The sequence below is a fragment of the Phycodurus eques genome, chromosome 12 (genome assembly GCF_024500275.1).
Source record: "Phycodurus eques isolate BA_2022a chromosome 12, UOR_Pequ_1.1, whole genome shotgun sequence".
NCBI lineage: Eukaryota > Metazoa > Chordata > Actinopteri > Syngnathiformes > Syngnathidae > Phycodurus > Phycodurus eques.
In genome coordinates, this window is record NC_084536.1 from 4,304,203 (window position 1) to 4,331,056 (window position 26,854).

Below are 26,854 nucleotides of genomic sequence, written 5' to 3' on the forward strand. Positions count from 1 at the left end.
CCGTGATACCGCTTCTTATTAAAATGGAAACCCGTCATATTCGGAGGAAAGCGGTGCAGATAAGGCAGCAGCTGCGTTTGGAGTGCAAAATAAACAAGCACATGAAAAAGATATTGCATCTGCATTGCAAATCGAGTTACTCTGCGGCTATTTTTACACATTTCGATGGAAAGGGTCTTGGATTACCCTTTCAAAAAGCATCAGTAGGATCCTAACGTAATAACTTTCAGGACTACTGAAGTAACCAAGCAGCAGGTTTTGGATCAGCTTGATACATTACTGTTGTACGTATTTTTACCACTGTAAAGGTTCTCAGATTATCCCGTACTGTCCAATGACTAATGAATATTGTTCGCAACCCTGCCAAATTTGAATGATTAAAAACATTGCCAAGTATATAAAACGAGGCTTCAAAAATGATCAGCCCTTAAATGTGTGGGCATTTCCGTTGAATGCGTGACACAACTGAAAAATGGATGCTACTTCGTCCAGTAAATTTCTTATGCCTATACATCCCAACATGTTTGAGCCTTGAAAATATATCCGCTTAAAACCTCTGGTGGCTAGAATATAAAACTGAAACACTGAAAGACAATTTCACGCTATAGCGCCAAAATTTAGTCATTCTCAGTTTTCAGCAGTTATTATCAACAACCATCTATAATGTATTTAGAAACAAATCTGATTTCACTTTACATTGAGTTTAACTGTGTCAGAGGCGCACATAAGGCAAATAGACTTTTTTCTGTCCTTTTTGTGTTTTTTTGTGGGGAAAAAATATATATATATCCTGAAAACACAATATGTGTATATTTAAATCAATTAATGTATTAAAGTAATACCCCCTATTCCCCCAATGTTCCCAAGAAAGACCCATCATATTTACGTCAAATAGATGGTAGGCATTAAGAGGAAGAAGTGACCCATCCTGCAGGGAGTAGGCGTTGACAAGAGTCACCACAGTGAGCATATCACCCTTTGGATGGCAGCTCTTCAAAGACAGCCGCGCAACATCGGAACCTCGACATCGCCACGTGCAGTCAATCGACACGGCCGAGCTGTGGAGGAATGTAGCTCCTTCAGCCTGATGACAAGCCTCTGCGGAGCTCATCAACACAGCATGACTGAGCTGAATGTCTTATTTGCCCTCCCCTGCAGCGGCCCTAATCAGCGGCTCCCGTCGACACAGAGCAAAAATGTTCACCATAGAACCCATGCAAACAACATTAGAAACCCTAACTCCATCAATCAGAATATACTGGAACGTTAGTTGAGCCATTAACTTTACATTGTCAAAGAAAGGGGAGAAAATATGAAATTAACCAAATGTGGACATCCTACAGTAACGATGTGAGACAGGAGCTGCTTAACACGATCTAGTCTGTGAGTTTGCTCTATACAGTCTCTCTTTTTGCTTCCAAGTGCCACAACAACTACTATTTGAGGAAACACAGTATCCTGAGTTCGTCAGCTTGTTTTGTCAAATACAGGAAAGTACATGCTCACCCAAAACCTCAAATCATTTATAACATGGGGAGGCTTCCAAACACAGAACTTGTATACCAATCAATTCCACAACAGAAGACAAATTGTAGCTTTCACGCTTGGATTGGCAGTGCTTGCCCGTGCATGTTGTTACTGGGTGAGTGTCTGGCGAGGATTATAGAAGTACATTCTCACGACTTGTTGGGTCTGGCATGCGCGTCGTGTGTCTCTCACCAGAAGCAAAAGCAGCACCACGTCGGCGTGGTCACACGCACATGCTACATGCAGCGCCGTCCACAGGTCTTCGTCCTGCAGGTTGACGTTCAGGCCTCGCTCCATCAGCAACTCCGCCGCCAGCACGTTGTCGTGGCGAGCGCACTGCGAAATGTTGGCAGGATATCGTTCTGACGCGCACGACAGAAGGGGTTCTCGATTCAAGTGTGCTTGTCGCGCACTATACACCTACACAAATGGTGTATAGACATAGGTGTATGGACAAAAGTCTTGGGACAACCAGTTTAGTTCATGATATGTCTGTTGTGCTGCTGATACTATTTCTACCACTGCGGGTTGCTCATTGGTTGTGCAGTTTCGAAATCGGTAACCTAACTACAGTGGTACCTCGACTCAAAAGTTTAATTTGACAAAGCTGGTAATTTTCCATCATGATCACTGTTATATAAAATCATAATGAAAGTGAATGTAAAGAAATAAAATAATTTTCCTGCGTGTCAATACTGTAAATGTGTGCGTTGGATGTGTGTCTTTAAGGGCCGTGGCGTAGTGAGTGACGTCAAGAGCTGGAGTCGGTAGTCGAGTTAGCTCACAGGCGAAGGCATGACAGTACCCAAGAAATTACAAAAATAAACATTAACATTAGCTAACGTTGCTGTGCCTTAGCTCTGGAAGCTGCAATTCGCCACAATTTTATTGCTGCACAGTCTCCTCTCAAATAAAATTTCTCTCCATACCAATAGCCACATGCCAAGAATGAATACACAAGAGCCTAGTTCTCCTCCATTGTTGTTTGTAAGCGTGTTTCGATCCTATGGAGGCTTCCAGTGTGTTTTTCGCAGTTTACCGCAGCCTTCCCAGAAGAGTGGAAGAGTTAAAGCTGCAAACGCCAACCTAAAGACCAATTGAACAACTGCACTTCTGTTTTTTTTACCTTCCATTAGTTCATGGCAGGTGTCCCAATACCTTTGCCCATATAGTTTATGTCACTACAGTAAAGATATGTTATGTTTTTCTTCTTTCCCATCTATTTGTGAGTAAGTGAAGGCCTTCGGCACTAGTTTTAATCATGCCGTTCATACAAAACCGCTCTTCACACAACCAAAACAGTGATTAGTTTCATGGTTAAATTCATAACAGTAAAAGTGGTTGCATGAGAGACAAACTCCATTGAAGTTAAACATGCATCATCATTATTATGTCCCGTATACCTGTCAAATATGTGGTGCATCATTTGTGTGTGTCGCCTACCAAGTGTAGCAACGACCCCCCAGAGGAAATGGGAGTATTGGGGTCAGTTCCCTCCTTCAGCAGACGCAGAACTGCAACACAAGAGCAAGTAGTAATTACATAATACATATTCACGGAATGGACAAAGGCATTGGGACACCTGGCCATGTCACTTCAGGAGTTGCCCAGTTTGCAGCTACAACAGCTTCCAGTCTTCTGGGGAGACTTCCTACAAAGATGTGCGTCTTTTGCGTTGATTTCTCATCACAAATTTAGTTAGGGTCTGGCTTTGCAATCTCAGTTCAAGGGTTTTCTAGTCAGTTGTTCTCCACCAAAGTCATCCAAGCTTGCCTTTATTGACCTGACTTGGTGCACTATGGAACAGAAAGGGGCCTTTTCCAAACTGCTTCCACAAAGTTGGAAGTGTACGACTGGTTTCACAAGACGCAAATTTCAAATACAAACTACAAGTTTTCCCCTTCAGTGTGGGTCCAAAGAGATTCTACAGTGTTCGCTTCATTCTTTGAGCAAGAAGAGGGAAGTGTTGTGGCAAGAGAACTCGTGGCTGCGTCACGATGACAGCGCACCTGCTAGCAGTGCCCTGAGGATCCAACAGTTCGTGGCTGAGATGAACCTTTCCGTGCCGGAGCAACCTCCCTAATAACCCGACATGGCTTTCTGTGATTGTTTTCCTTTTTGCCAAACTCAAAGGGGTCAGTGTTTTCACAAAGTGCATGACATTAAGAAGGCTGAGACAACTTCCAAGGGAAAAACTTGTAGTTTGAGGTTTAAATTTGACATATATCTTTTGTGACACCAGTCCTGAAAGCGTTATTATGCGTTATTAGGAATCCCCCTTGTGTTCTCGGCAGGACACTCCCAACTGCGATATGAGTGGCTTGTGCATCGCGGGATAGGTACACTATGCGGGAAAGGTACACTACGCAGATGTAACATTCTAAATCTGCATCAGATATGTACAAAATAAAAAAATCTATTTCGTTAGGGTTAGGGTTAGGGCTACGGTTGGGGTTACGGTGAGTTGGGATGTGCTTGGGTTAGGGTGGGTTAGGATAGCCACACACTGAAGTCACATTCTTCTTTTCCCTTCTGGAAGTAGTAGGGAGTGTTACTACCTGGACACAGTGGCCAATCACATTGCAATGGCGCGTGTCCTGCAGCTAATCATAATCTAGCAGGGCGTGCCCTACCGAGAACAAAAGTAGCATTCTTAATACTGCGTCCTGCAACCGGTCTGACACACCTCGGACATGTACCAATTATATATAGGGCCTGCCCTCATTGCATCGTAGGGGAGTTGTAGTCTATCCTAGCTAATTTTGGGCAAGAGGAGGTTGACACTTTGGACCGGTGGAAAGCCAATCGCAGGGCACAAGCATTCACAATCACAGCCACACCTTCAACAATTTAGAATCTTCATTTTACCCGTGTTTCGGAAATGTGGGAAGGAGCGAGAGTACCTGGAGAAAAACCACGCGAGCACGGGAGAACATGCAAACTCAACAAAGGATTCAAATCCAGGGCCTCTCGACTTTGTGGTAAATGTGCTAATCACGACCACGTTGCAGCCTGGAAGCATACAATGGTCCGTAAATTTCTTGGTAAGATGACAAATTAATATCAAAGGAGGACAACATGCCATTTTCCTCATTTGTCTAATAAATAGCCTCTGGAGTGTAATATTGTTGAGTAGAAATTGAACATTGAAGTCAATCACGACAATTATCCTTCATCTCTTCCAAATACTATAAAGGCTCAAGACTCCGACTCCCCCCAACTAAGGCTCATCTAAGATTGAAGTAGTTACCAGGGAATAATAATTTGGCTTTAATGTATGATTGCTGAAATCCTAATTAGCGAACAGCAACTTTTAAGCGGACGAGACACGAGCAGGAGAATCGTAAATGACGTAAATATGACTGCTGTCATTTTTTTTCCTTGCACTTCACAGCGTTACGTAACCCTATAATAATGAGACAAATACACTAGCTTCACTTCACCCATGAGCCCTAGAAGATGCCGTTTGGAGTTTACAGCACATATTGAGTGTGTCCGAAGAGAGGTTAAAGGTAACGAGCTGCATGGCGAGCTTGAGACAGTAAATAAATAATAGCTATCTGCCTGGGAAAACCAATCAATAGGCTCTTTAAACCAAAAAAAAATTTATTGTTTAGGGAACACTGGGACTCTTTCGAAAAACCCAATTGCATGTTTATTTATTTAGTCGGGGCTTGAACATTCTTTTCCCCTCGTCGTGTTTTGTATCTATGCATACTAAAGCTGAACACTAAAGTGGATGTCATTATTTCTTTGTTTGTGGCTGAAACTCAACACTCCTGCTGTCTCCTGCTTCAAATCTTCCAGTGATTTGGATATTGGAATATGATTCATACAAATGTTGCTTTTTCATTTTGCGAATGCGTCTTGATCTTAACAAGCGCCAAAGCAAACATTTATGAAGGAAAAGGACAACGGAAGACACAGCTAATGTATCTCCGTAGCCGCAGCATATTATTATCAACAGACCATATCCTTTTGGAGACTTGCATGTGATGCTGCCATTTGCGGTTACAATCAGGTGCCAATCAATCGGTAAAAAAACTGTAAAGTACACATAACAGATGTCTTTCACACTTCTCTGCATACATTTCGTAAAATGTAAATGATTAGCTTTCCGCATAACTATACAAGGGGGTTCTTGTTTTACGACGGCACTGAAATACGACATTTCGAGGTTACGAATGGTGTGCAATGAACTAGTTTGTGCATCATTTCATTTATGGACTCGAGGTTTTCTTCATATAAATATTCACTGTAATGATGACTTCACTACTACATTAATGAAAAACTACGGTGACGTTCCGATTTAAGTACCAGTTCAGGTTACATTGCTGCCATAGGTCAGCACACAGCCCCCACACTCTTCTCCCTTCTTTCTGTGACGTGGATCCACTCATGGCCGCCAGAGAGGCGCTCTGAAGAGTCCATGCCACCCTGAAGCCCTGGTCCAAAAGCTGGCTGTCGAGTTGGTCTTATTTTGTTTTGTTTCTTTCTCCCTCCCCTTATTTTAACACCATTCAATGATGATATTCATCTGGATTAATTGGTCAAACAATTAATCGCAATCTGCATAGAAATTGGTGTGGTATCACTGTATCCACTTTGGTTCGTAAACAAAGTAAGTTACCATAAAATACTGTATGATGTATCTTGTCGATGTCTTGCCAGCGTACCCATAAGCTTTTGGCAAAATGTACAGACAGAATAAGGTTTAATTTTATGTTTATTTTAGACTAGAATGCTTTGAGTTTGGATCCTTTAAGCCTTACTACCTTGGATGCAAAAGGATGAATTAAAATCCTGTCACAAGTACAATAAGCAGCATACAGTATTTCAAAAGCAGGGAACATTGATTTTTGTCATTCCGTATACCTGGAGATGAAAGTGAAAGGCGAGTGGGGTTATTACAGATATTTATGTCCACTGAAAGATTGAAACAGGACACCAGGTAGTTTATTCTTGTGCCGCAGCAGCAGCGACAACAGCGATCCATCTTCGTGCGCCTGTTTAACGTTTGATCACATGCTCCCTTACGCTTACATGCTCTGCCAACTACTTTTGACATAATACACACAGGATGCTGACAATGAAGAAGAGTGTGAGGCTATACCCCTTGTTGTCATTTGCTTGGGTGCTGCAAAACAGCTGTTCCACAGATGCATTTGCGTGGCAACCGGGAAAGGATAATGGGGCAAAAAAAAAAAAAATATATATATATATATATATGATTATAATAGCGGGCGCTAGGGCGCCGCCCCGCCACTCAGCAGTACAAAAATTAATTGAAATGTAAAATGTATTACTATAACAAGTATTTCCAAATATATGCATGTCTATTTTTAGAAGAGAGGGATTACATACAGTTAATGCTGAGTTTTGAAAAAAAAAAATCTGTTGTCTCATTTTGTGACACTTTTTCATACAAGAGATAGGAGCATGTGGGGCTTTGAGTGAGGCTCCAAGCGCTTGACCTCATTACGGTCGTGTGTAACTGTGGGTAACTATCCCAGGTTACTTTGGATCAATGGCGGGGTACACCCTGGACTGGTTGCAGGGTGCACATTCAACCCCAATTGCATTGAAGTTGTGTTAAGCATAAATAAAAACAGAATACAATGATTTGCAAATCATGTTCGACCAATATTTAATTGAATACACTACAAAGACAAGATATTTAATGTTCAAACTTGATTGTTTTTAGCAAATAATCATTATCTTAGAATTTTATGGCTGTAACACGTTCCTAAAAAGGTGGAACAGGGTCATGTTTACGACTGTGTTAAATCACCTTTTCTTTTAACAACATTCAATAAATGTTTGGGAACTGAGGACACTAATTGTTGAAGCTTTGTAGGTGGAATTCTTTCCCATTCTTGCTTGCAGTCCAGGGTCTCCGTTATCGTATTTTACGCTTCATAATGCGCCACACATTTTCCATGGGAGACAGGTCTGGACTGCAGGCAGGCCAGTCTAGTACCAGAACTCTTTTATTACGCAGCCACGCTGTTGTAACACGTGCAGAATGTGGTTTGGCATTGTCTTGCTGAAATAAGCAGGGGCGTCCATGAAAAAGACGTTGCTTGGATGGCAGCATGTTTCTCTAAAACCTGTATGTACCTTTCAGCATTAATGGTGCCTTCACAGATGTGTAAGTTACCCATGCACTAACACAGCCCCATACCATCACAGATGCTGGCTTTTGAACTTTGCGTCCATAACAGTCCGGATGGTTCTTTTCCTCTTTGGCCCGGAGGACACGACGTGCACAATTTCCAAGAACAATTTGAAATGTGGACTCGTCGGACCACAGAACACTTTTATACTTTGCATCAGTCCATCTTAGATGAGCTCGGGCCCAGAGAAGTGTGGTGATATCCTTGACACAATGATGTCGGTTTTTGATGCAGTGCCGCCTGAGGGATCGAAGGTCACAGTCATTCAATGTTGGTTTTTGGCCTGGCCGCTAACATGCAGTGATTTCTCCTGATTCTCTCAACCTTTTGATGATGTTATGGACCGTAGATGATGAAATCCCTAAATTCCTTTCAATTGTACGTTGAGGAACATTTGTCCTTAAACAGTTTGAACATTAAATATCTTGTCTTTGTAGTGTATTCAATTAAATATAGGTGGAACATGATTTGCAAATCATTGTATTCTGTTTTTATTTATGTTTAACACAACGTCCCAACTTCATTGGAATTGGGGTTGTAGAAATAAACATTAGCACTCAAATTGACAACAATTTAGAGTCTTCAATAAGCCTTACATGTTTTTGCAATGTGGGGAGAAAACCAGCCCAGAGAAAAACCGACGCAAGCACAAGTACAAGACGCAAGCTCCACACAGAAATGCCTGAGCCAAAATCCGAACCCAGAATCCTGAATGTGTGGCAGATGTACAAACCACTAGTTCATAAGTTTCTAGCAACGTATTCCTCAACCAATCTCACCACAACTAGCGACCAGGAGCTGGCCATGGCACCAAAATAGTCCAAAGTCGTTCCTTCCTTTTCCAATCGTCAACGGCAAGTTAAAGCCACACTGAAAAAAAGTAGTCTTGACTTGTTGCTGTGAAAATATCTACATATATGTACTAGAATGTATAAATAACTTTTTAGGGCCCTTAAAAGGGGAAAAATGGAATAACGAGTCCATGGATATTCTCGTTTATGAGGTTTTGAGTGATAGAAAAGCGCATCAAAGTGAAGAAAGACTTATAGTATGTAATAGTCTACATGTCATGAACAGACAGAATATTCTAACCACATAAAAGCAAAAGTTGAAGCTACTCTAAATTCCCGTGTGTTCATAAGAAGACTGGTTCCAACTGACAGCAGCACTCTTTTCTTGTTTTTTTTTACATTCATCTAAATTGTTTTGCTACACAGTATTCGCATCCATTCATCCATCCATCCATTGTACAATTCTTACGGTTTTCTGACTCCATCAACGAGTCAGGTTTTAGGAGTCAGTTCCCCGTGCAGTGTTACAAGATTATTTTCTTTTATGTGGAGACACCAATTCGCGTACCGGTTGACGCACCACAATGTTGTGTGCATCCAACGTGACTTTATAAAGTATTGACTTTTGCCAAGTTGGCCTTGTTTCTTGACACTTCTCTGCAATTCTCCATAATGGTCTTTTTAATTGAGTCTTTAAAACAAATACATCGCAGTCACCGCCCTTGGCAGGAGGTGCCTCCTGCTCCATATGTGGGGTGGCAGCCATGGAAGTTGCTTCCTTTAGACTTTGTTCAACTGGGGGAAGAGCTGTAGGATTCCAACCTTCCGAGACTTCACCGGGTTTTCAAGTGGGTACTGCTGTTTCTTCAACTAGCCCGGCGACACCACGCTGGGGCTGGACAGCAGAACTAACATCCTGAAATTGGCCCCTCGGCCCTTCTGGTCTTCCCCATTTAACTCTCTCGCCCCTCTCACCAGGTTCTTGCAGGTTTGACCCTTTGACCCCAAGCAACTTGTGACTGTTCGGGGAAGCCCCCGCAACCGACCTTCACTGGTAGATTCTAAGCTCTCCTCCCAGGGTGCCGTCACTTGACATAAATTACAATATACAAGTCACATTGTTTTGCATAATTCTAATGTGTTTGAACAACTAAAGGCCTTCCCCCATCTCAAGTTGAATAAATAAATGCCCTGCCATTATTTGTGGAAATACGGTATTCATCCATGTATCCATCAAAACAATCCATCCAAACTTTTAATTATCTTCTCATCTGTCCAATTTGTATTATTATGAACTACCATTTAGCTCTCCAAATATCCATTTTGTCTTTGTTTCCTTCTATATCCATCCAGTCTGTCTATGTATATTTCAGTTATCTACCATCCGTTCCAGCTTAGTGGGTTTTTTTCCCATTTTTTCCACTCTAGACATGTCTACGGGTTTAAATACATTTTTTATTAAATTGAACAACATTGAAATACTGATAAAATCTCAAGCATTCAACTTGCAGGAAGACAAGATCATTGCATCACTCACAAATAGGAAGTCTACACTTATACATCCTGTTCTTGAGGTTGGCTTTCTAATGAAGCAATTCAGTTCGGCATGCATCGTTAATCAGCCACAAATGCAAATCCCCTTAATTACTCTTTTAGCCTCATCTAGCACAATAACTGTGAGGCACCCGCTCTTTGTACATTTCCTCTTATCTTAAAAACACACATTCCGTGTGGGGAAAAGATCCAGAAATAGTCACATATTACTCTTGGGGACGGTACGAGCCCAAGGCGCATGCTATCACTCTGTGCTTCGCGAAGCAGGACAATAAAACGACTGTGGGTAAAAACCTTAGTGCCACGTAAGTACGATAGAGGAATACTAAAGAAGGCTTGTCAGGATGTTGTAAATTGTGATATGCCCAGGTTTGCCTCTATGGTGGACTAACAAATCACCAAGGAAACAGCTCAAGATCATGATGCTTTCAAGCTTATCCGATGAACCTAAATGGTTCCCCCATGTTGGTACTTTCAATAATTTACAGGAGAGTATCCGCAATCCCTTGGTTCAGTGATGAAGACAGCGGAATGATTCAGGCTATATCCACATAGATATTTTTACAGATGTTTTTCTTTAGAGTCCAAAGGGAAAATGCTTTTTAAATTCACAAAATATGTTTTTTTTCCCAGGTGTTATGTTTTTTTTTACAATACTTAGAACAGCAAACGAGGGATCATCATTGTGCTCGATGTTGTCATTCCTCACAATAACTGAGTTTACTGAGGATCGCAGTATGAGATGCTTGCTTTATTTTGGGCGTTTTAGGGATTTCTACATTTATTACAAAAGAAGAAGAATAGGCGTGAAAGAAAATTAATACACGTCTGAAGTTACAGGAGGCAGACTCACATTCAAACCATGAAGCGTCGATTCACTCACTATTGAACGTGAGGTAGCCATTTTACGCTTTACACTGTGAACGTGCACAAATTAAGAAAAACTAAGAAAGCTCAAAATAATTGAAAAGAGTTTCTTCAAGCAAATAAATTTTAAAAAATAATAATAATTAAGTGTCCTGTTTCGCTAAAACAGCCTTACAGCAAACTGTAATTATCGCACCAGCTGTTATTTTGAGAAGTGGTCTACATCCTGCAAATACATTTTATTATGGGCATAAACCTTTCAAAGATATATATATATAGGTGAGAGTTTTTTTTTTTGTTTTTTTTTTTTAATTGGAGTGGGAGAATTCTTTTTGTATAAATTCATGCGATGGCATAGCGTCAGGCAACGAGACCCTGCTTTCAGTCGGACTGCGGCAACGGCCCACCAGCTGCTGCGCTACCAAACTCCTGGCAGCGAGGCAGTGAAGATTAACACGCTGACCTCGTGACAGATTGCTGCCACTTCTCTGATTAGCCAAAGAGCCTCTTTAGCAACCTGCAGATTTTCGACTTTATAGAAAGTGGTTGAAGTCCAGGACATACTTGGTACTCATGTTCCCAGGGAGCCTGTCCTCTAAAATTCCATGGGTTTGTTTTTTCATTTCAAGTTTATGAAGCAAGTACAGTGGCTGGCCTGCATTTATGGTTTTATTTGTCTTTACGGGAGGAGAGCACAGTGAGCAAAACCAACCAAGGGCAAACTTAATTAAGTTTCCGCCAGAGTGAATTTCTCCCTCTTGCACCCTGTTGTCAATAGACTTGATGACCAGATGACAGATGCATTTTTTTTATTCCCAAGGTTGAGATTCAGGTTCGCAGAAAAAAAATGTGGCTCATGTTTTTAGGTATGGTGATGGCCTGACATCAACACTCATGAACAGTATAACAGCAAAGTTGTATGATTTTAAATAGTCTACCCGACAAGAGAAAAAACATGTACTGTAAAGTTCAGACTATGCAGCCGCAACTTTTTTTCTTCATTTTTAACTGTGGCTTATTTGTGGATTTTCCCCATGCCAAGAGCGTGACTTTCTCCTTTATTCTTCTTCGCTTCTCTTTAATTCTCCAAAATCGCACTCACTGTTCATGAATTTGAAATGTGGTGACTGAACGTTTTTTTGAGTATTCAAATCTGCTCTTCTAGGCGATATCTTAACTTAGCCCATTTCGGGAGTCTTTTCACTTGTGTGTTACTTTGTGTTGATGTCTCAAGCTGGTTGTTAACATGGCAGTAACACATGGGCTACAAATTAAAACGAGTAATCACAAGCATGCATTCGCTCTGCTCTGTGGAAATGATTAGAACTGCTGGAGTTTAGCTTCAGCCTTTGTTTAGTTTGCTGACCGTATACATCAGGCTAAGGCGTGCACACCAGAGGGGTGCGTGTAATATGTATAGCTTATTTGTGTGTTTTATTTAGTGGGTGAGGCTTGCATACTGGTGCGCTCGATAGGCCGAATCCTTCACTAAATGGTACTTTTCCCTGCAATAAGTTGATTTATTTGGCAGTGTCTCGACACTGCAACTGTACTGTTGTCATTGAAACTGTTCCAAGAGCTAGCATCTGTTCACAGACAGATAGTCGCCCGGTGTTTTGAAGCATGTTGTAAACCAGTGTTTACACTGTACCCACAGTAATCCTGCCACAGACGCACCTTCTTTGTCATCGTGGCGGAAAATGGCGTCCTGTAGGATGTCGGCGAGGCTGAAGCGGACTTGCTGCTTCTTGCGGTGGCCCGGCGGGAGGCCTCGCGCCTTGACTCCACCTTGCTGCCTCTGCTGGAGGTTCTTCTCCCGCTCGTAGTACGCCCTTATTTGGTCACAGCGCATCCTTTTGACCACCCGCTGGCGCTGGGCGATGGGCAGAGACTCCAGCAGACACTGGTCGATCTCCATGTTCTGTCGAAAGGCGTTACATAACTGGAAACAGCCTGGTGACCGAAGAAAACAGAACATATCAGCTCCTGGTTGCAACTGTGAAGAGTAAATCAGCATAAAACACTTGACTTCAGGGTTTACTTCAATACACTTTGATAGATACCGAGATAATAACACAAAGCACCGAACATAAAACGCAGTTGCTTCTGTTTAGCCCTTGGGCGGCTTGAGAAGCAGCAGGGAACTTGTCGTCTCGCTTATCCCAACAGCGATTCTCCTGCTTTGTCAGTCTCAGTAGTCTTTAGCCAAACAGCCTCACAATAAGAAACAACAGCTCACTCCCTAAAGGTGCACAGGTGAAGCTACATAACTGAAGCGGGCAACTTTTAGAGAGGGATAAAGCGCGGACAAAATACATTATACAGATATCTTTCCAATCGAGAAATGCATAGTTGTAGACGACTGCCATCCATCAATTTTGTCATGCACGAGCAGATGAAAGCAAAGGTGACGTGCCGTAGTCTACAGTTTCACTGACCTGTGCAGTATTAAACATAACAGAAGGGAAACCAGTGTTGCCATAGGGGGAAAATGTTTTTGGACAGAAATGGTATTTGGAAACTCTTAATAATGTGGACGTGTTCCAAATAAGTGTTTTGGGCACAGAAACAGCAAAACGAAGAACTAAAAATTCAATGTAACAATGGGGAAAAAATGAACTCGGTGATTCGGGTCAAAATTCATTCACAAAGGGTGATTGATTACGTTTCAGAGGGCTTCCAATTTCACAGCGTTGGGCCCCATCCAGCTCAAAGGACAAATGAGACGTCCCAGACCTATTTGGTGGCCCTGCTACCTCTGTATCTGGACATTTATCTATTGAGCTTGTCTTAATTCACCCCACCTGCAGAACATTTTGTCTTCACCGTTCTGTTTTGAAGTGTCTGGGTCTCAATGTCTGATCTCTTTCTGTTATATGCCCCCCTCCCCCCATTCGTCTACTTGTCAGATAGAAGGATTGTTGTTGGGACACCTCTGATGTATTAAACGTATCCCCTTTCAGTCTCAGCCAATTCTTCGCAGAATCGCAGCTACTTTGTGGAGCCGACGGAAATAATCACAGCTCATCTCTGGCCTTTGAAAGAATGTTTGGACATTCTTTTCATCAGATTTGCGTACAACCACGAGGAGGCAAATAAAGTGCTTGTACTTTCATTCTACTTTTCCTTCTACTTATTTCATTCAAGCACCTGCTACCTACATCCTGCTTTGTCATAAACATTTCACAATACAGCAGTACCATCTGCTGTGGTCAGACATGTAAAAACAGTCATTTGTGTTCAAATCCCAAACAAAAGTGGTAGGAGGGGATCATTCTAATGCTCTTCATTCCAGGTGTTTTCTACCTCAACTTTGTTTTATTTGAATACCTCAATGTTGAGCAAACACACACAAACAAATCACGAAGCACAATCACACCAACTGCTTCATCCAACATATTGTCACGCTGTCTTCCTCAGGTCCTCTGTGACAGACGATATTGCCACTTTGTTTTTGTCCGCGCTCGTTTTTTAATTTTGCCTCTTTCCGAGGAGCGTCTCGCTGCAGTCGATAGGTTAAGTGTGTTGAATGTGTTGAAACTGATTGACTTGAGCGATAGAATATGCCAATGTATTTTCATCAGGATTCCTTGCACTCCACCAAATAAACAAATCATCTGCTTGCAATCCATCCCATACTTCTTGACACACTTTACTACAAAATTGAATCTCTGGCTATTTCATACTTTCAATAGCGATCCAATCGATGGTCCAATTGGCCAACTGACTCCAAGGGCCGCACCATTTATTCAAGTTTCTTTGCTCAGGAACTTTTAGGGTCATTTAACTCTACGGTACGGATATGCACAGAGGCTTAAGTCCACACCTTGTGCTCATTCCATCAAAATTGTCGTCCATCTCCTGAAAACTTGTAGATACGTACCATATATGGTGTACATTGTCAAAGGGGGGGAAAAAAAACGATTGACATGCCTTAAGGTGTTTATTGGTATCACCGACTGCCGCCACCCGTGACACTGCCTCCACCTTTGCCTTCCTTCTAATAAAGGCATTATTTAATATCTCTTCCACTGTTGCCACGTTTGTTGTAAAATCCAATATATTTCTTCATGTGTGGGGGACATTTAGGTACAAATACAGCAGAGGGTTTAACTTTCATTCCGCTGCAAAAAAACACAATTATAGGGGTAGTGACGTTAAGGCCACTTAAAAAGCACGCTTAGCTATTATTGCCTGAACCCCTGGCAACAAAGGTGAGTACACCTATAAGTGAAAATGTCCAATTGGCCATCTTCCATCCTGGAGTCATGTGACTCATTAGTGCTACAACGTCTCAAGTGTAGCAAAGATGTACCAAAAATGCTTCCTGGTCACTTGGGAACAAAGCTAACATGTACAGTACAATTTTGTGCAAAAAAAAAAAACAACAAAGATTTCTGGATAGAAATTGTAGTGGTTCCAGCTGCTATTTTACTGTCTCAATGTATCACTCCATCAACCTGATTTCAGTTTGCGGTAAAAACATAGAACCTTTTTGTACCAGGAGTTTTAGTTTTGGTCAAAATGTACTTAGGTATCTCTACTATTGTGAGTATTAATTTGAGCCACAGAAGATCAGAACATCCGAGGTGCTCGTGGTTGTCTCATGAACTACCTCCCAGTCCGCCTCGACTCGCTGACAATCATCATTTCTTCGGCCTGGCCACTCTCTGCCCGCCCTTCACACCGTCACCTCGCACTCAAGGCTGCGGTCGTATCGCCGCCATTTATTAGCGACGCGTGGCAGATGTCACATTGTGCGGCGCATTTATGCCAACATGACTCATCCTCAAGATCGCGGCATATGCGGGCAATATTCATGAGTTTTAAAATGATATATATCAGGACGACTTGGGTGCCTTGTGGTGAAATTGAATAGTGATACAAATGTCTTAAAGAAGCATGCTTAATGGAAGCAAACAGTGTTCATGATTAAAAGAACTGAACTCACACACGAACACTCCAGGAACAGAGCACGGTATAGCGCGTTTGACTTGCAGTGGTGCAGCACGGGCTGGGAGTTAAATTTTAAGAAAGGAAACCAGTATATATAGTATGCCATTCTTTTGTTTTGTAATATAACCAAAAATTTTATACAATATTTTGTCAATATAGGTAGCCAGAACTGCAAGGAATGCAAAGTTATCAATGTCCTTTCACCATCGTTCCCATAATACTGTGTTGCATGTTTTTGTTTGAATGTTTTTTTGTTTTTGTTTTTAAATTCCCCATACAAAAAAAAAAAAAAAAAGACTATTCAAGCAACAAGTTTTTTTCTTATGTTTTTGTGATTGTAGGGTGAAAGCTGCAGCTGGCTACTAGTGTGGACTGAATGGAGGGCAATAGTAGTGAAATGAAAGGTTCGTATTTTGAGGGTATTAGCCCATCAGCAACATATTGAGAGAGGAAAAAAGGACTATGAACTACTTTATTTTTGGAACAGTGAACTCAGTTCAAAATTTTGAATTACGATCTATGAACTGAAGTAGGTCATTTTTGGAACGGTGAACTGAACTTTGAACTTGTTTGGGTAGAAAATGAACTTTCCCAACAATGACTACAGTGTAGAACGTAAGGATGGTAACCGCAAGTGGACAAAAATAATACCTAATAATCCCCACATGCCTATTTTGTATTGGTATTCTTTTTTTATACGGCAAGATCCATTTTTATCCAATTACGCAAATAACTGATAGAATAATCGCGAGGATAATGGATTCTAAAAATATTCGATAGTTCCAGCCCGTAGTTGAAAGTGAGTAACTTGTTGCCATGTTCCAAGCAACTGTTAAACAATTGTGCTTGCGATCTGCTCGATGTTTGATACAAGCACAGTAGCAGCTGCCATGTAAGTCAGAAGACCTTATTGACTGCATTCTGTGCATTTGCGCTGTACAATCTCTCCACTTTCTTGCAGGGAAGAAACTACAAAGACGACTCTTGGCTGTTTCCCAGTGTTTATCAATCAAAAATATATTTCACTTTTAATTTCTACTAAAAACTAGACAAGCACTTGCTGATGAAACCAAATAATTTCAAGGTCATTCTCCAAAGGAATCCCCAACCTACATATGGCTGAATGGAATGAGACGAGTAGAAGCGTGGGTATGAATTGCTCCAGACAGCAGCACTGTGAAGGAGAGGGGAAAGACAGGCATCAATGGAAGGTGAAAGGTGGGAGGAGAAGAGAAAAAAAATAATTCTACTTTCTCATTCCGCTGGCTGTCAGTTATTGATTGAATGTGAAACATTCCATGCAGGCTGCAGCTAATAACACGGCAAAAGAGCACACACATGATATATTGATGCAAAGATGTACTTTAAGGATTTGCAGAGTCTCATCCCCTGCAACATTTCCCGTTACTCGTCACGAGGCACCTCTCGGTCGAATGTCAATCACCCTATGGCGCCTTTGCCTACTTTTTCATCCCTTGTCTCACTAACACTTCTCGAAATCCCACTCTCTTCATCCGTTCTCTCTCTCTCAAGCCGTCTGCTCTTCTGTTAAAAAGCAACGGCGGACGCTCGCCGCTTCCACCTGCCGCAATCCGCCGGTCAACTTGACACGCAAATGCAGCATTTCTCTGCTGTGCGCACCCACACAGGTAAGAGACATTTGAAGTTTTGATGGTTTGTTGCTACTTGGATGGCAGAGCATGCAAAAGCACCCAGTCATGTCACCAATAAGGAGAACCTACTTACAGCATTTGATGAAATGGTAGTGAGACATTTTAGAGTTATAAGGGTCCATCAGCTAGGTAGAAATCTGGCAGGCAGGATGGAGGGTTATGCCGGACAAGCAGGCGTCCCGTCAGCAGCTACAGGTTCCAGCACACACTGGATGCATTATTCATCATCTGACCTCCCTCCCCCCCAAAAAAAAAAAAAAAAAAACTGTCCTCATCGTGTGTGCATTATTCACTACGAGCAGCAGCAGAAGCTCCGATTGCAGCACTCTTTCTCTCCCTCTCACACACACACAAACACTCACTCGCTCACGGCGACAGCCAGCAAGTGAGCTGCCTCCCAGCGCTCCTCGCCTGCAGCCAAAGAGATGCGGCGCGCAGCATCTTCCCAGACACGTGTCCCTCGCGTCACTGACTGACAGCCGGCTCGGCCCACCTCCCGCTCAACACACCCCCCGATGACGCAATGCTCTTCACCTACACACACAGTCACACACGCACACACTGGTTCCCTTATCTTTCACAAAAGATGTGACTCACACACACATGCAAATGCAAAGGTAAAATGTGTGAAACGGGGGGGGGGGGTGCATTTGATTGATTTCATTCATTTAACTGGGCCTCTCAACCTCAAAAAGACAGATGAGAGGAACAAGCAAGGCCAATGATAAGGATGGAGGAAATGGAGCTGCAAGAATAAGAAGGAGAAGCTGTGGGGAGAAAAGTGTGTGCGTGCATGTGCGTGAGTGTGTGTTGGAGAGGGGGCGAGCGAGCGAGCGAGCGAGAGAGAGAGAGAGAGAGAGAGAGAAGCTGCTGCAGTGCGGCTGTTGGCTCGCTGACAGGTTAAGAGCGTGTCAGTCGGTCTTAAATTAGCCGCAAATGGATTGGACTGGTAAGTGTCTTTTTCCTACTGTGTGTGCAGTTTGCGCCGAGTACATGAACACGTGCATACATACACATTAAACTTACTGTGACAGTGTGTGTGTGTGTGTGTGTGTGTGTGTGTGTGTGTGTGTGTGTGTGTGTGTGTGTGTGTGTGCGTGCGTGTGTCACTGTGTCTGTAGGTCAAGCTCTCGGACGCATTCAAATGAGAATGAATGGGTAAGTTTTGCATTTGAATGACGATTTGCATGCGGGAGGGTGAGAACATGAGGGACCAAACTTAAAATAACATTTTAAAATGCTAAAGTAAAAAACACAACATAGAACGGGGGGTATTACATAGGGGTGTCCCAATCCGATCTTTGAGAGCGGATCTCGAGCCGATGTCGGCAGAAAAACGACTATCGGATCGAAAATATCCGATTACTCTGATACAAGCAGTCCATTCCATTCTCTGCCATTTATCCAGCAGCGCCCGGAGGCATGCAGACCCCACGTGATTACAACAACAGGTTGCTAAGGTGCTTACTTAGCAGCAAGGAGTAAGAGTGAAATGTTGCTTGCTTAAAGTCGTATATCGCCACTCCAGTTGACGTTCACTGTAAAACTAAAGAATTACTCCTACTGAATGTTCAAATACATCACACACGTCATTTCTTTCTTCGTTTGTGTTCACAAAAGTCGCTAGCTCAAAGCTAACAGAATGAATGAAAAACACCATTGACGGGCTAGCATCAAACTTGCGGCACTTATCCCTCAAAATAATGAATATTGGTACACAACCACATTCAAACAGGCTACATAACAATACTCTCTGGCATATATTCTTCAAACTCTGTGACCAACGAGTTTTAATAACAATATTTGATCGTGACTTCTACTTTCTTTGTTACTACAAGTACGTATCTCATTGCATGTATCATACTGCCCCCAGAGGTCAAGACGTGCACAGCAGGAGCAGCGAACGTCAATAGAACTAAACCTCAGTTGCAAGTTCAAACGTGTATTGCTGCACAGTAAAAAAAAAAAAAATTAAAAAAAAAAAAAGACTGAATTTAACTAACTTTTATTTTGCACTTTATTGTGATAATTTTCATGTTTTTCTAATTGATTGCTTATTGAAACTATTCCAATGTAGAATATGCTTATGTTTAAGTTAGGCAGTGGTTTTTATTTTATATTAATTTTTATTTTTTATTCAATTGCAGTACATTCTTATTTTCAAAGTTACTTTATGTAACCCATTGGTTAATAATAAATGGGTCAGTTTTTCTTCATACCTACTGGTGCTGATTATTGTTTTCTGTTTGAGTAATATCACTTGATCAAGCCTTTTCTAACATTCCATACTACAAAATAAGTAATGTATTTACAATTAGTGCTGACATTGGATCAGACTGATATCAATATCGGCCAAAATACAAGACTGCAAAATCGGTATCGAATCGGAAGTGAAAAAGTTGGATCGGGACATTGCAGACCCTAAATAGGAGGGGTGGAATATGATACATTTGCAGGATAAGTGACAAAGTGTAGGAAAATGCTACTTATTACATCACAGTGTCTAAATTCAAATTCTAATTAATTGCCTAAAAATAAATGAAGAATTTCCAGCCATCGATACAAACAAAATGAAAGCACAGCCAACAGCCGAGCTGTCAATACAATTGGTTCTTTAGATGTGCAGTGTTGAAAGGAGCCGAAAATGAGTTTCTTGATCAACAATGGGGGAAAATTAAGGACAAATATATTTTTTCAAATACAAATGTTCTGAATGGTGCAGTAGATTGTCTGCCTCAAAGTTCTGAGGTTCAAGGTTGGAAGCAGCGCCGGCCTTCCAGTGTAGTGTTTGCATGTTGTCCCTGTGCTTGCGTAGCGTTTCTTCCTCCTACATTCCAAACACACCCATGTTAAATTAATCCGGCATATGCGCCACCCACTACCCAAAACACAGAACTGTCCAACAGCTATTTGACTCATCCATTATTTTGCAGTTGAAATGTCTCGTAATTAACGGTTGCAGGTGATATTTGGACGTCACAGCGCAACAGTTTTGATGGTGCACTTTATCATGAGAGATAACATTATCCTGACCCATCCTAAATGAGTACAACACAGCTAAATTCTATCGATCGTGTGGAAACCGTTGTTTATTCATTGCATCTGGAAGCAAATGCGAGTGCACTAGTTGTCTGCGGCCAGCAGAGGCACTGTTGAATCAGTCACCGCAGTTTTCGTCCAAATAAACTCAACACGAGATCAACTATTGGGAGTAGAGCTAAATCCAGCATTGCTCAGCTCAGTGCTAAAAATAACAATGGATTTTCTAAATTTCACCACAGCCAATGGTGGAAATGCTGTGAAATGGCCAAGCCTAGTTTTCTCAATGTGACAAATGCCAGCTTGTGACACACATTTAAGAAACGTGACATGCAGTCCATTCGTCTGCAGGTTTTTCCTGCATTTTCTTCTGGGAGAATTTGAGCCAATCTGTCAAAACGATAAAAAGCATGCGAGAGGTAGCTGAGGTTTATTTAGTAGAGGGAGCGGAGCTACAGAGCCAGCTTGAAAAGGAACCAGGAGAGAAAAAAAAGAGCAAGAGAAGGAGGCACAAATTGGAAAAATGGATGTGTGCATATGTTGCTCGAGTAATTCCTGTCATTGGAAATCAGGTCAGAGAAATGTGTTACGTCTTCTGACAAACAGCGCCGGGACAAATGCGAGAACTAAGCGAGTATAAAGCGTGAGCATGTCTGGAGTCACAGACAACCCCAACAAGCGTGCACTAAAATTGCACTCGATTAAGAATGCATAGGCACATAGCTAAAACGCAGAGATTCACACCTCGGCTGCAGTGGTGAAACAATAGCCCCCCTCGCACTCCCGACCTCAACCAATGACATCACACGCTCGCAGCCGAGGATGTGACTGTGAAAATGTCATGCTTTGACATCCAAATGTCACATGGCATTAGAACAAGTGTGTGGAATAATTGTTGAGGTTGGCTTTGCTCCAGAGCTCCTCCTACAGTTGGAAGTGCAATTTACGCTCAAATCAAGCGTGGGAATAACAACAACACTTTGACAAACGTTAAATGAGTTAGGATGGATTTACACAACATGTTTCAAGTGACCCTTTTACCTTTTTTTTTTTTTTTTTTTTTACCCTTGTGTAGCCCAGTTAGGATATACATCATGGAAGTGTACAGAGAAAAAAAATGAAAACAATGGAATGAAATCATCAGATCCATCATAGGTCTTGATTACTAATTTAATTTATTAAAATGCTTTATGAATTGCCGTTTCGCAAAAAGACTGGCACGACTCTGTCAATGCAAGTCTGACGCCCAGAGGTGGGTGTAAGTCACACATGTGCAGGCCACAAGCAAGTCCTGATTTTAAAAAATGCATTTTAAAAAAATCCCGGGTCAACGTTGCTAATAAACACCCAAAACCTCAAGTCCGTTTACTTGCATTAGTTTACAGGCGGATGTGCCACATTAAATATGGCGGACAGGCAGCTACGACAAAAAGCGATCAATGTGGACTCTATAAATGTCTATGCTTAAATTGCAAACTTCGTTTTTTTTTAATGATATAGTAGTTTCCAGATTCCAGTCTCCATATTTCCTATCACTTTATTGTCGTCTCTTCACCTTTAAATGCATAACTGAATTTTCGTTAATCTGTGTTCAGTTATTAGTGAGCTAAACTGTTAAACTAACCTAGCTAGCTTACCTGCGTCCGACAGATCAGTAGACCTCGTCGAAGTTGTGCCTTCTATCCTTAAATTGCAAACCTGGCATTTTGTTCTTGTCTTTTTTTTTTTTTTAACTGATTTCATCCCCTAAATGTAATCCTTGAATTGAAAGTAATCATCACTGTCGCTCCCTCCGTGATGCTTGCTTTCAACACTTGTCCGCCTGTGTGGTGGCCGGGGCTTGCTAGATTGAGAGCTCAAACTCATTTTTGTGTGCAGCAACATTCATAGAATCTCGGCACACGAATATAAACAGCGATGTCAACAATAAAGTCTTCTCACAAGAGTCCAACCTTACTCTTCTAATCCATTTTTTTCTCAAAACATTTTGTCATTTTTCGTTTTTGTCTTTATTTTTTCATTGTATTTTATTTTAACTCTTCAGTGAGATTCTTTTTCATGTTTGATTCTGAAGCTATTATTTAAAAGTAAAAAAAAAAAAATAATAATAATAATAGCAAATCCTGCTATTCGTGCCTGCAGGGGGACTTGCTGTGTTATGGAGCAGGGAAGGGCCCCAACTGCAAGGTGACAAGTTCTCGGCGTGCTGCGAGGCAAAACCACATATCTCCAGTGAAGCAGTGAGCAAGTAATGGGTACAAGTCACGTGCTAATCTTTTTTTTTTTTTTTACCTCGCTGCTGCTACAATTAGGTCACGCACCGGAACACGGCGAGGCTCATAGACGGTGCAGATCTCCTGAAGAGAATATATTTCTTCGCATGGTTCGCTGTCAAACCGTAGCATACGGTGGGGAAAACATGCCATCATTCTCACACACACAAAAAAAGAGAAATATGTTCACGTTGACACGTGTCATCCCGTCAGTCGGCATTGTTACCGCAACGTATGAGCACTTAGAAACCTACCTACTGCTATAATGATTGAGGTTTTATTTAATAATCCACACAAATATTGCATGACTTGGGCTACTGAAAATTCTCCAATTACGGCAAAGCCGAAGGCGGGTGAGAAGGGTTTGCAGTGGATGCATTAAACATGAAAAGAGAGATCTCTTTGGATTAATTATTCATCATATTTGACATATTTACACAAATAAATAGTTATTCCTCATACAGGCCTTTTTTTTTTTTTTTTTTTTAACATTTTGAATACTATTTGCATCAAATTCAGGATTAAGGCATTGGTGTACTGAACTGCACACAGGAGCAACGCATGGATCTTTCTTTATTAACTAAACAGCCAATATTTTAGGTATGGTTTCTGCATTATTAACCGCCATACACGTGTAAAAATAAGTTAAGTGCTGTATTATTAGGAATAAAAACATTATAAAATGCACAGATCATACTTTAATTACGCACTAGAGACGAGCTGGCCAGCGTACATATTTTACAAAGTAGCCAAGGCAGATAAGTGTTTGTGCTGTGCTCATTAGAAAGTGCCATATCCTGTTCTATGGTTGGCATCAAATGTTTCCTCTTTGCCATTACTGCCTGTTTTCTGTTGTGGCATCACATAAAAAAGAAGAAGAAGAGTAAAACCTGCTTTTTGTGTTAGTCCTTTATACAGTAAAAGCCTCCAACAGGATTTGTCTTGGGATCTTTTATTGCTTTGGTGTAACTACTGAAGCTTATGTTCTCCCAGTTTTTTTTTTTGAGTTTCGTGAATTGTACGACCTCGGGGTGTTCAGCTGCAATTATCATTTCTAAAAGTTGCATATCCATGGCCTTCCAATGATCTTTGCCCGCAGGGAGAAAGATGATGACACGATATGACTAATACCACCGAACATAAAAATGCATTGCATCACTCGTGCAAAGCACATTATTGCAACAATGCGCTTTTTGTAGCAGACCGCCTACAAAAGTTGAATCTTGAATTAGAAATGCAGCAATGACAGCATTTCAAACAACTATATTCACATTTCTTTGACGAGAACAGTTTATGGCAGCAAAGAATTAGGGCATGCAGGAATCATGGCACGGGTGAATTATCTGTCAGAAAAAGGAGAGTTAAAGTGATCTGAATGTTATAAGTACCTCATAAAATTGTCAATGTTGTAATAATAATTACAGCGCAATCTCATGGGAAAATCCTTTCCCCCCCTCTCTCTCTCTTAGTTCATTGCTTTATTCCATAGTTTCTCACAACGGTCAACAGGACACTAATTAAAAAAAAATAATAATGAATAATAATTGTAAGTAGCGGACAGAGTCAATAATCAAACAAAAGCGCAGTGCAGTTGTGCACGAATCTGAGAGAAACGCACAATCGCTGCCGCACGCTGACGAACACAAAATGAATTTGGGAGCAAGCCTACGCACAAGAGTTGGATTCATTGCTCATCATCATTCAGTTTATGTCATCGCGCTGAGCTTGAGTTAACAAACAAAAAAAAGGCCTTTTCTGGGTCCGATTGACTGCCAATTTTAGTAAAAAAAAAAAAAAAAAAAAGAAATCCTCCAATAAGCTCGTACGTGCCAACATTCCCGTGGATTCTCTAAACCAACGTGTCAAAATTAGCGTGACGTTTCAAAAGGTGTCACTTGCTTTAAAAACGCCACTTAAATAGCGCAAATGGAACATTATTCAAGAGAAGAGCAATGTGGGTCATGTACTTTGGTAATCAATTGTTGTTGTTTTTTTCCTAAATGTATTTGTTATGGAGGATTTTAGAGGTGTGCTCAGTCCATGTTTTTTTTTTTTTTTTTTTTTTTTTTTTTTTTTAGAAAATTCCACAAAGATGGCGGCCACTTGTAACGTTGCTACACAAACATATTTGCATGTCTTTAATGTCATACAAAAACTGAGTTTGAAGAGCCGCATGGAGGATTTCAGGTGAGAAGTCGACATATTGCGCCAGCTCACCTCAGTGTGCAAAGGACTAACTCTATTTTGCTTTTTCTTTGGCTTTTAGTGGTGTTTTGTTTTTTTTGCAACAGATGAGGAGAAGAACTGCCTCGAACAAGAGAAGAGCTTGAGGTGAGACGACTTCTCCTCATGTTGTAAGAGTTGAGGTCGTGTGTTTATTGGTTTTGATATTTTACTGTTGTCAGTGGTAAACTTGTTTGAACACTTGTGGGACAAGAATGTCAACAAATGGGATGACAGTTTGACAATAGGCCTTTATCCAACATTGTACTCAAGATGGAGTATTTTGTTGTTTATAACGCGCGGGCGGCCATTGTGGCCAACCACCACCGACTGACCTCGTATTCACTTCTGCTCCTCAACTTCAACCAGTCTAAGCCACGGCTGGAAGTGTGAACGCAAAATGGCCCAGTTGTGCATATTCAAGTGCAACTGGTTGTCACGACGTCAGAGAAAACAGAATATTCAGTTCTGAGCGACGGCAGATCAATGACTTCGTGCAAATGAGTTCATGCAAATGAATCGCTGTTGGGTTTCCTCCCGGGACAACGATCTGAAAACACGAGCTTGCCCGAGGAGTCCAAAAACATTCGCTATCTTACAGTAGGCTTGAACGTTGCGCTCGGCATCAACCGCCATTACTTCTTCCATGCAACCGCAGTCAGAGTCAACAGATCTGTTGATCAGGTGGCAGTCCTGGGGACAGATTACGCATCCCATATCTAAATGCTGATCCTTTCATCCCTAATGTAATCCCGCTCCTCATTCGGGAAGGCAGCCAAGATGGTGGGGGGGAAAAAAAAAAGACTGCCGGCTGGTTTTGCAGTGACCTCTAGTCCCTCTCTTCCGACTTGAGCTATTTGTCCCTCAGGGGTCAGCGTGGCTCAACTGGGTCATTAATCACACCGCCAGATGAATAGAACAGACTTTGCCAGCGAGGCCGCCGCAGAGATGAGGAACAACAGTTAACTCAAGAGAGGTCGTCGGGCACGGCCAAGGGCGAGCGATTGACCTTGTGGTTTGATCGCCCGGAGGAGAAGTTACCACCAAACTTCCCGAAATCGACTCCGCCGTAAACCAAAGCCGAGCACGGCGTAACAAGTTGTGAAACTCGGGACAGCGCTTGCTGAAATCAATCTTGCACAATCAGCTGTTCATTCCCAACAAAATCCCCCCTCCCACACACACACATATATACATTCTTCTACAACATACGATATATTTAGATCGGCGGCAACAGAAAGGCATCGCAATATGCTTCGCCTCCCATTCCCCAAGTGGCAGCTCCGAAGAATCCCATGACAACCGACCGTTCCCACCTCACGTGTCATCGGAAAGAATAATCACACCTGCGAAATCAGCCTGAAGAGAGGCACGAGATTTGAAGCCTCACCGGCGAGAGTCCATCCGGGGAGAAATGCACGCCTGCCCGCGCCCGACTGACGGAGAACCGACGACAGCAGCCGCCTCTCCTTGCGCTCCGCTACCGAATCAATTTCACACTCTCCGTCCTCCCCGCCGCTGTGATGTCATTCATTCATGCGTTCTCCCCGTAACCATGGAAACTCGGCTGCTTTGATCCACTCGCTCCTTCACATCGCTCTCGCCGGCTTTCTTTGTCCCTCCTCCCCCCACCCAAACTCTCCAGACCCCAGTGAACCCAGCCGGCGTACTCCAGTCGAGAGGTACAGTTCCTCCCCCTCCATCCACACACTCATCCCTCCACCGCCTTCCAAGGAAGAGGGGTACTCGACACGAAAAGGGAGGAGGCGCGTGGA

General features: G+C 42.0%; 1 protein-coding gene across 4 annotated transcripts in view; it reads right to left on the reverse strand.

Moving 5' to 3' along the window:
* The window catches only part of myo16 (myosin XVI), an 88,388-nt gene extending 61,910 nt beyond the window's left edge, over positions 1 to 26,478 (reverse strand). For 2 of the 4 annotated variants that reach the window (XM_061691373.1, XM_061691374.1), the window contains exons 1-4: positions 17,618 to 17,758; positions 12,593 to 12,868; positions 2,971 to 3,041; positions 1,720 to 1,863 (exon numbers count right to left, since the gene is read on the reverse strand). In XM_061691373.1, coding sequence (XP_061547357.1) covers positions 1,720 to 1,863; positions 2,971 to 3,041; positions 12,593 to 12,868; positions 17,618 to 17,666 — 540 coding nt within the window. In that variant the 5' untranslated portion in view covers positions 17,667 to 17,758. Of the gene's footprint in view, positions 1 to 1,719; positions 1,864 to 2,970; positions 3,042 to 12,592; positions 12,869 to 16,984; positions 17,002 to 17,617; positions 17,759 to 26,425 lie in introns of those variants that run through there. The other 2 variants (XM_061691375.1, XM_061691376.1) reach the window with 2 other exon arrangements.
* Between the last annotated feature and the right edge of the window lie 376 nt (positions 26,479 to 26,854).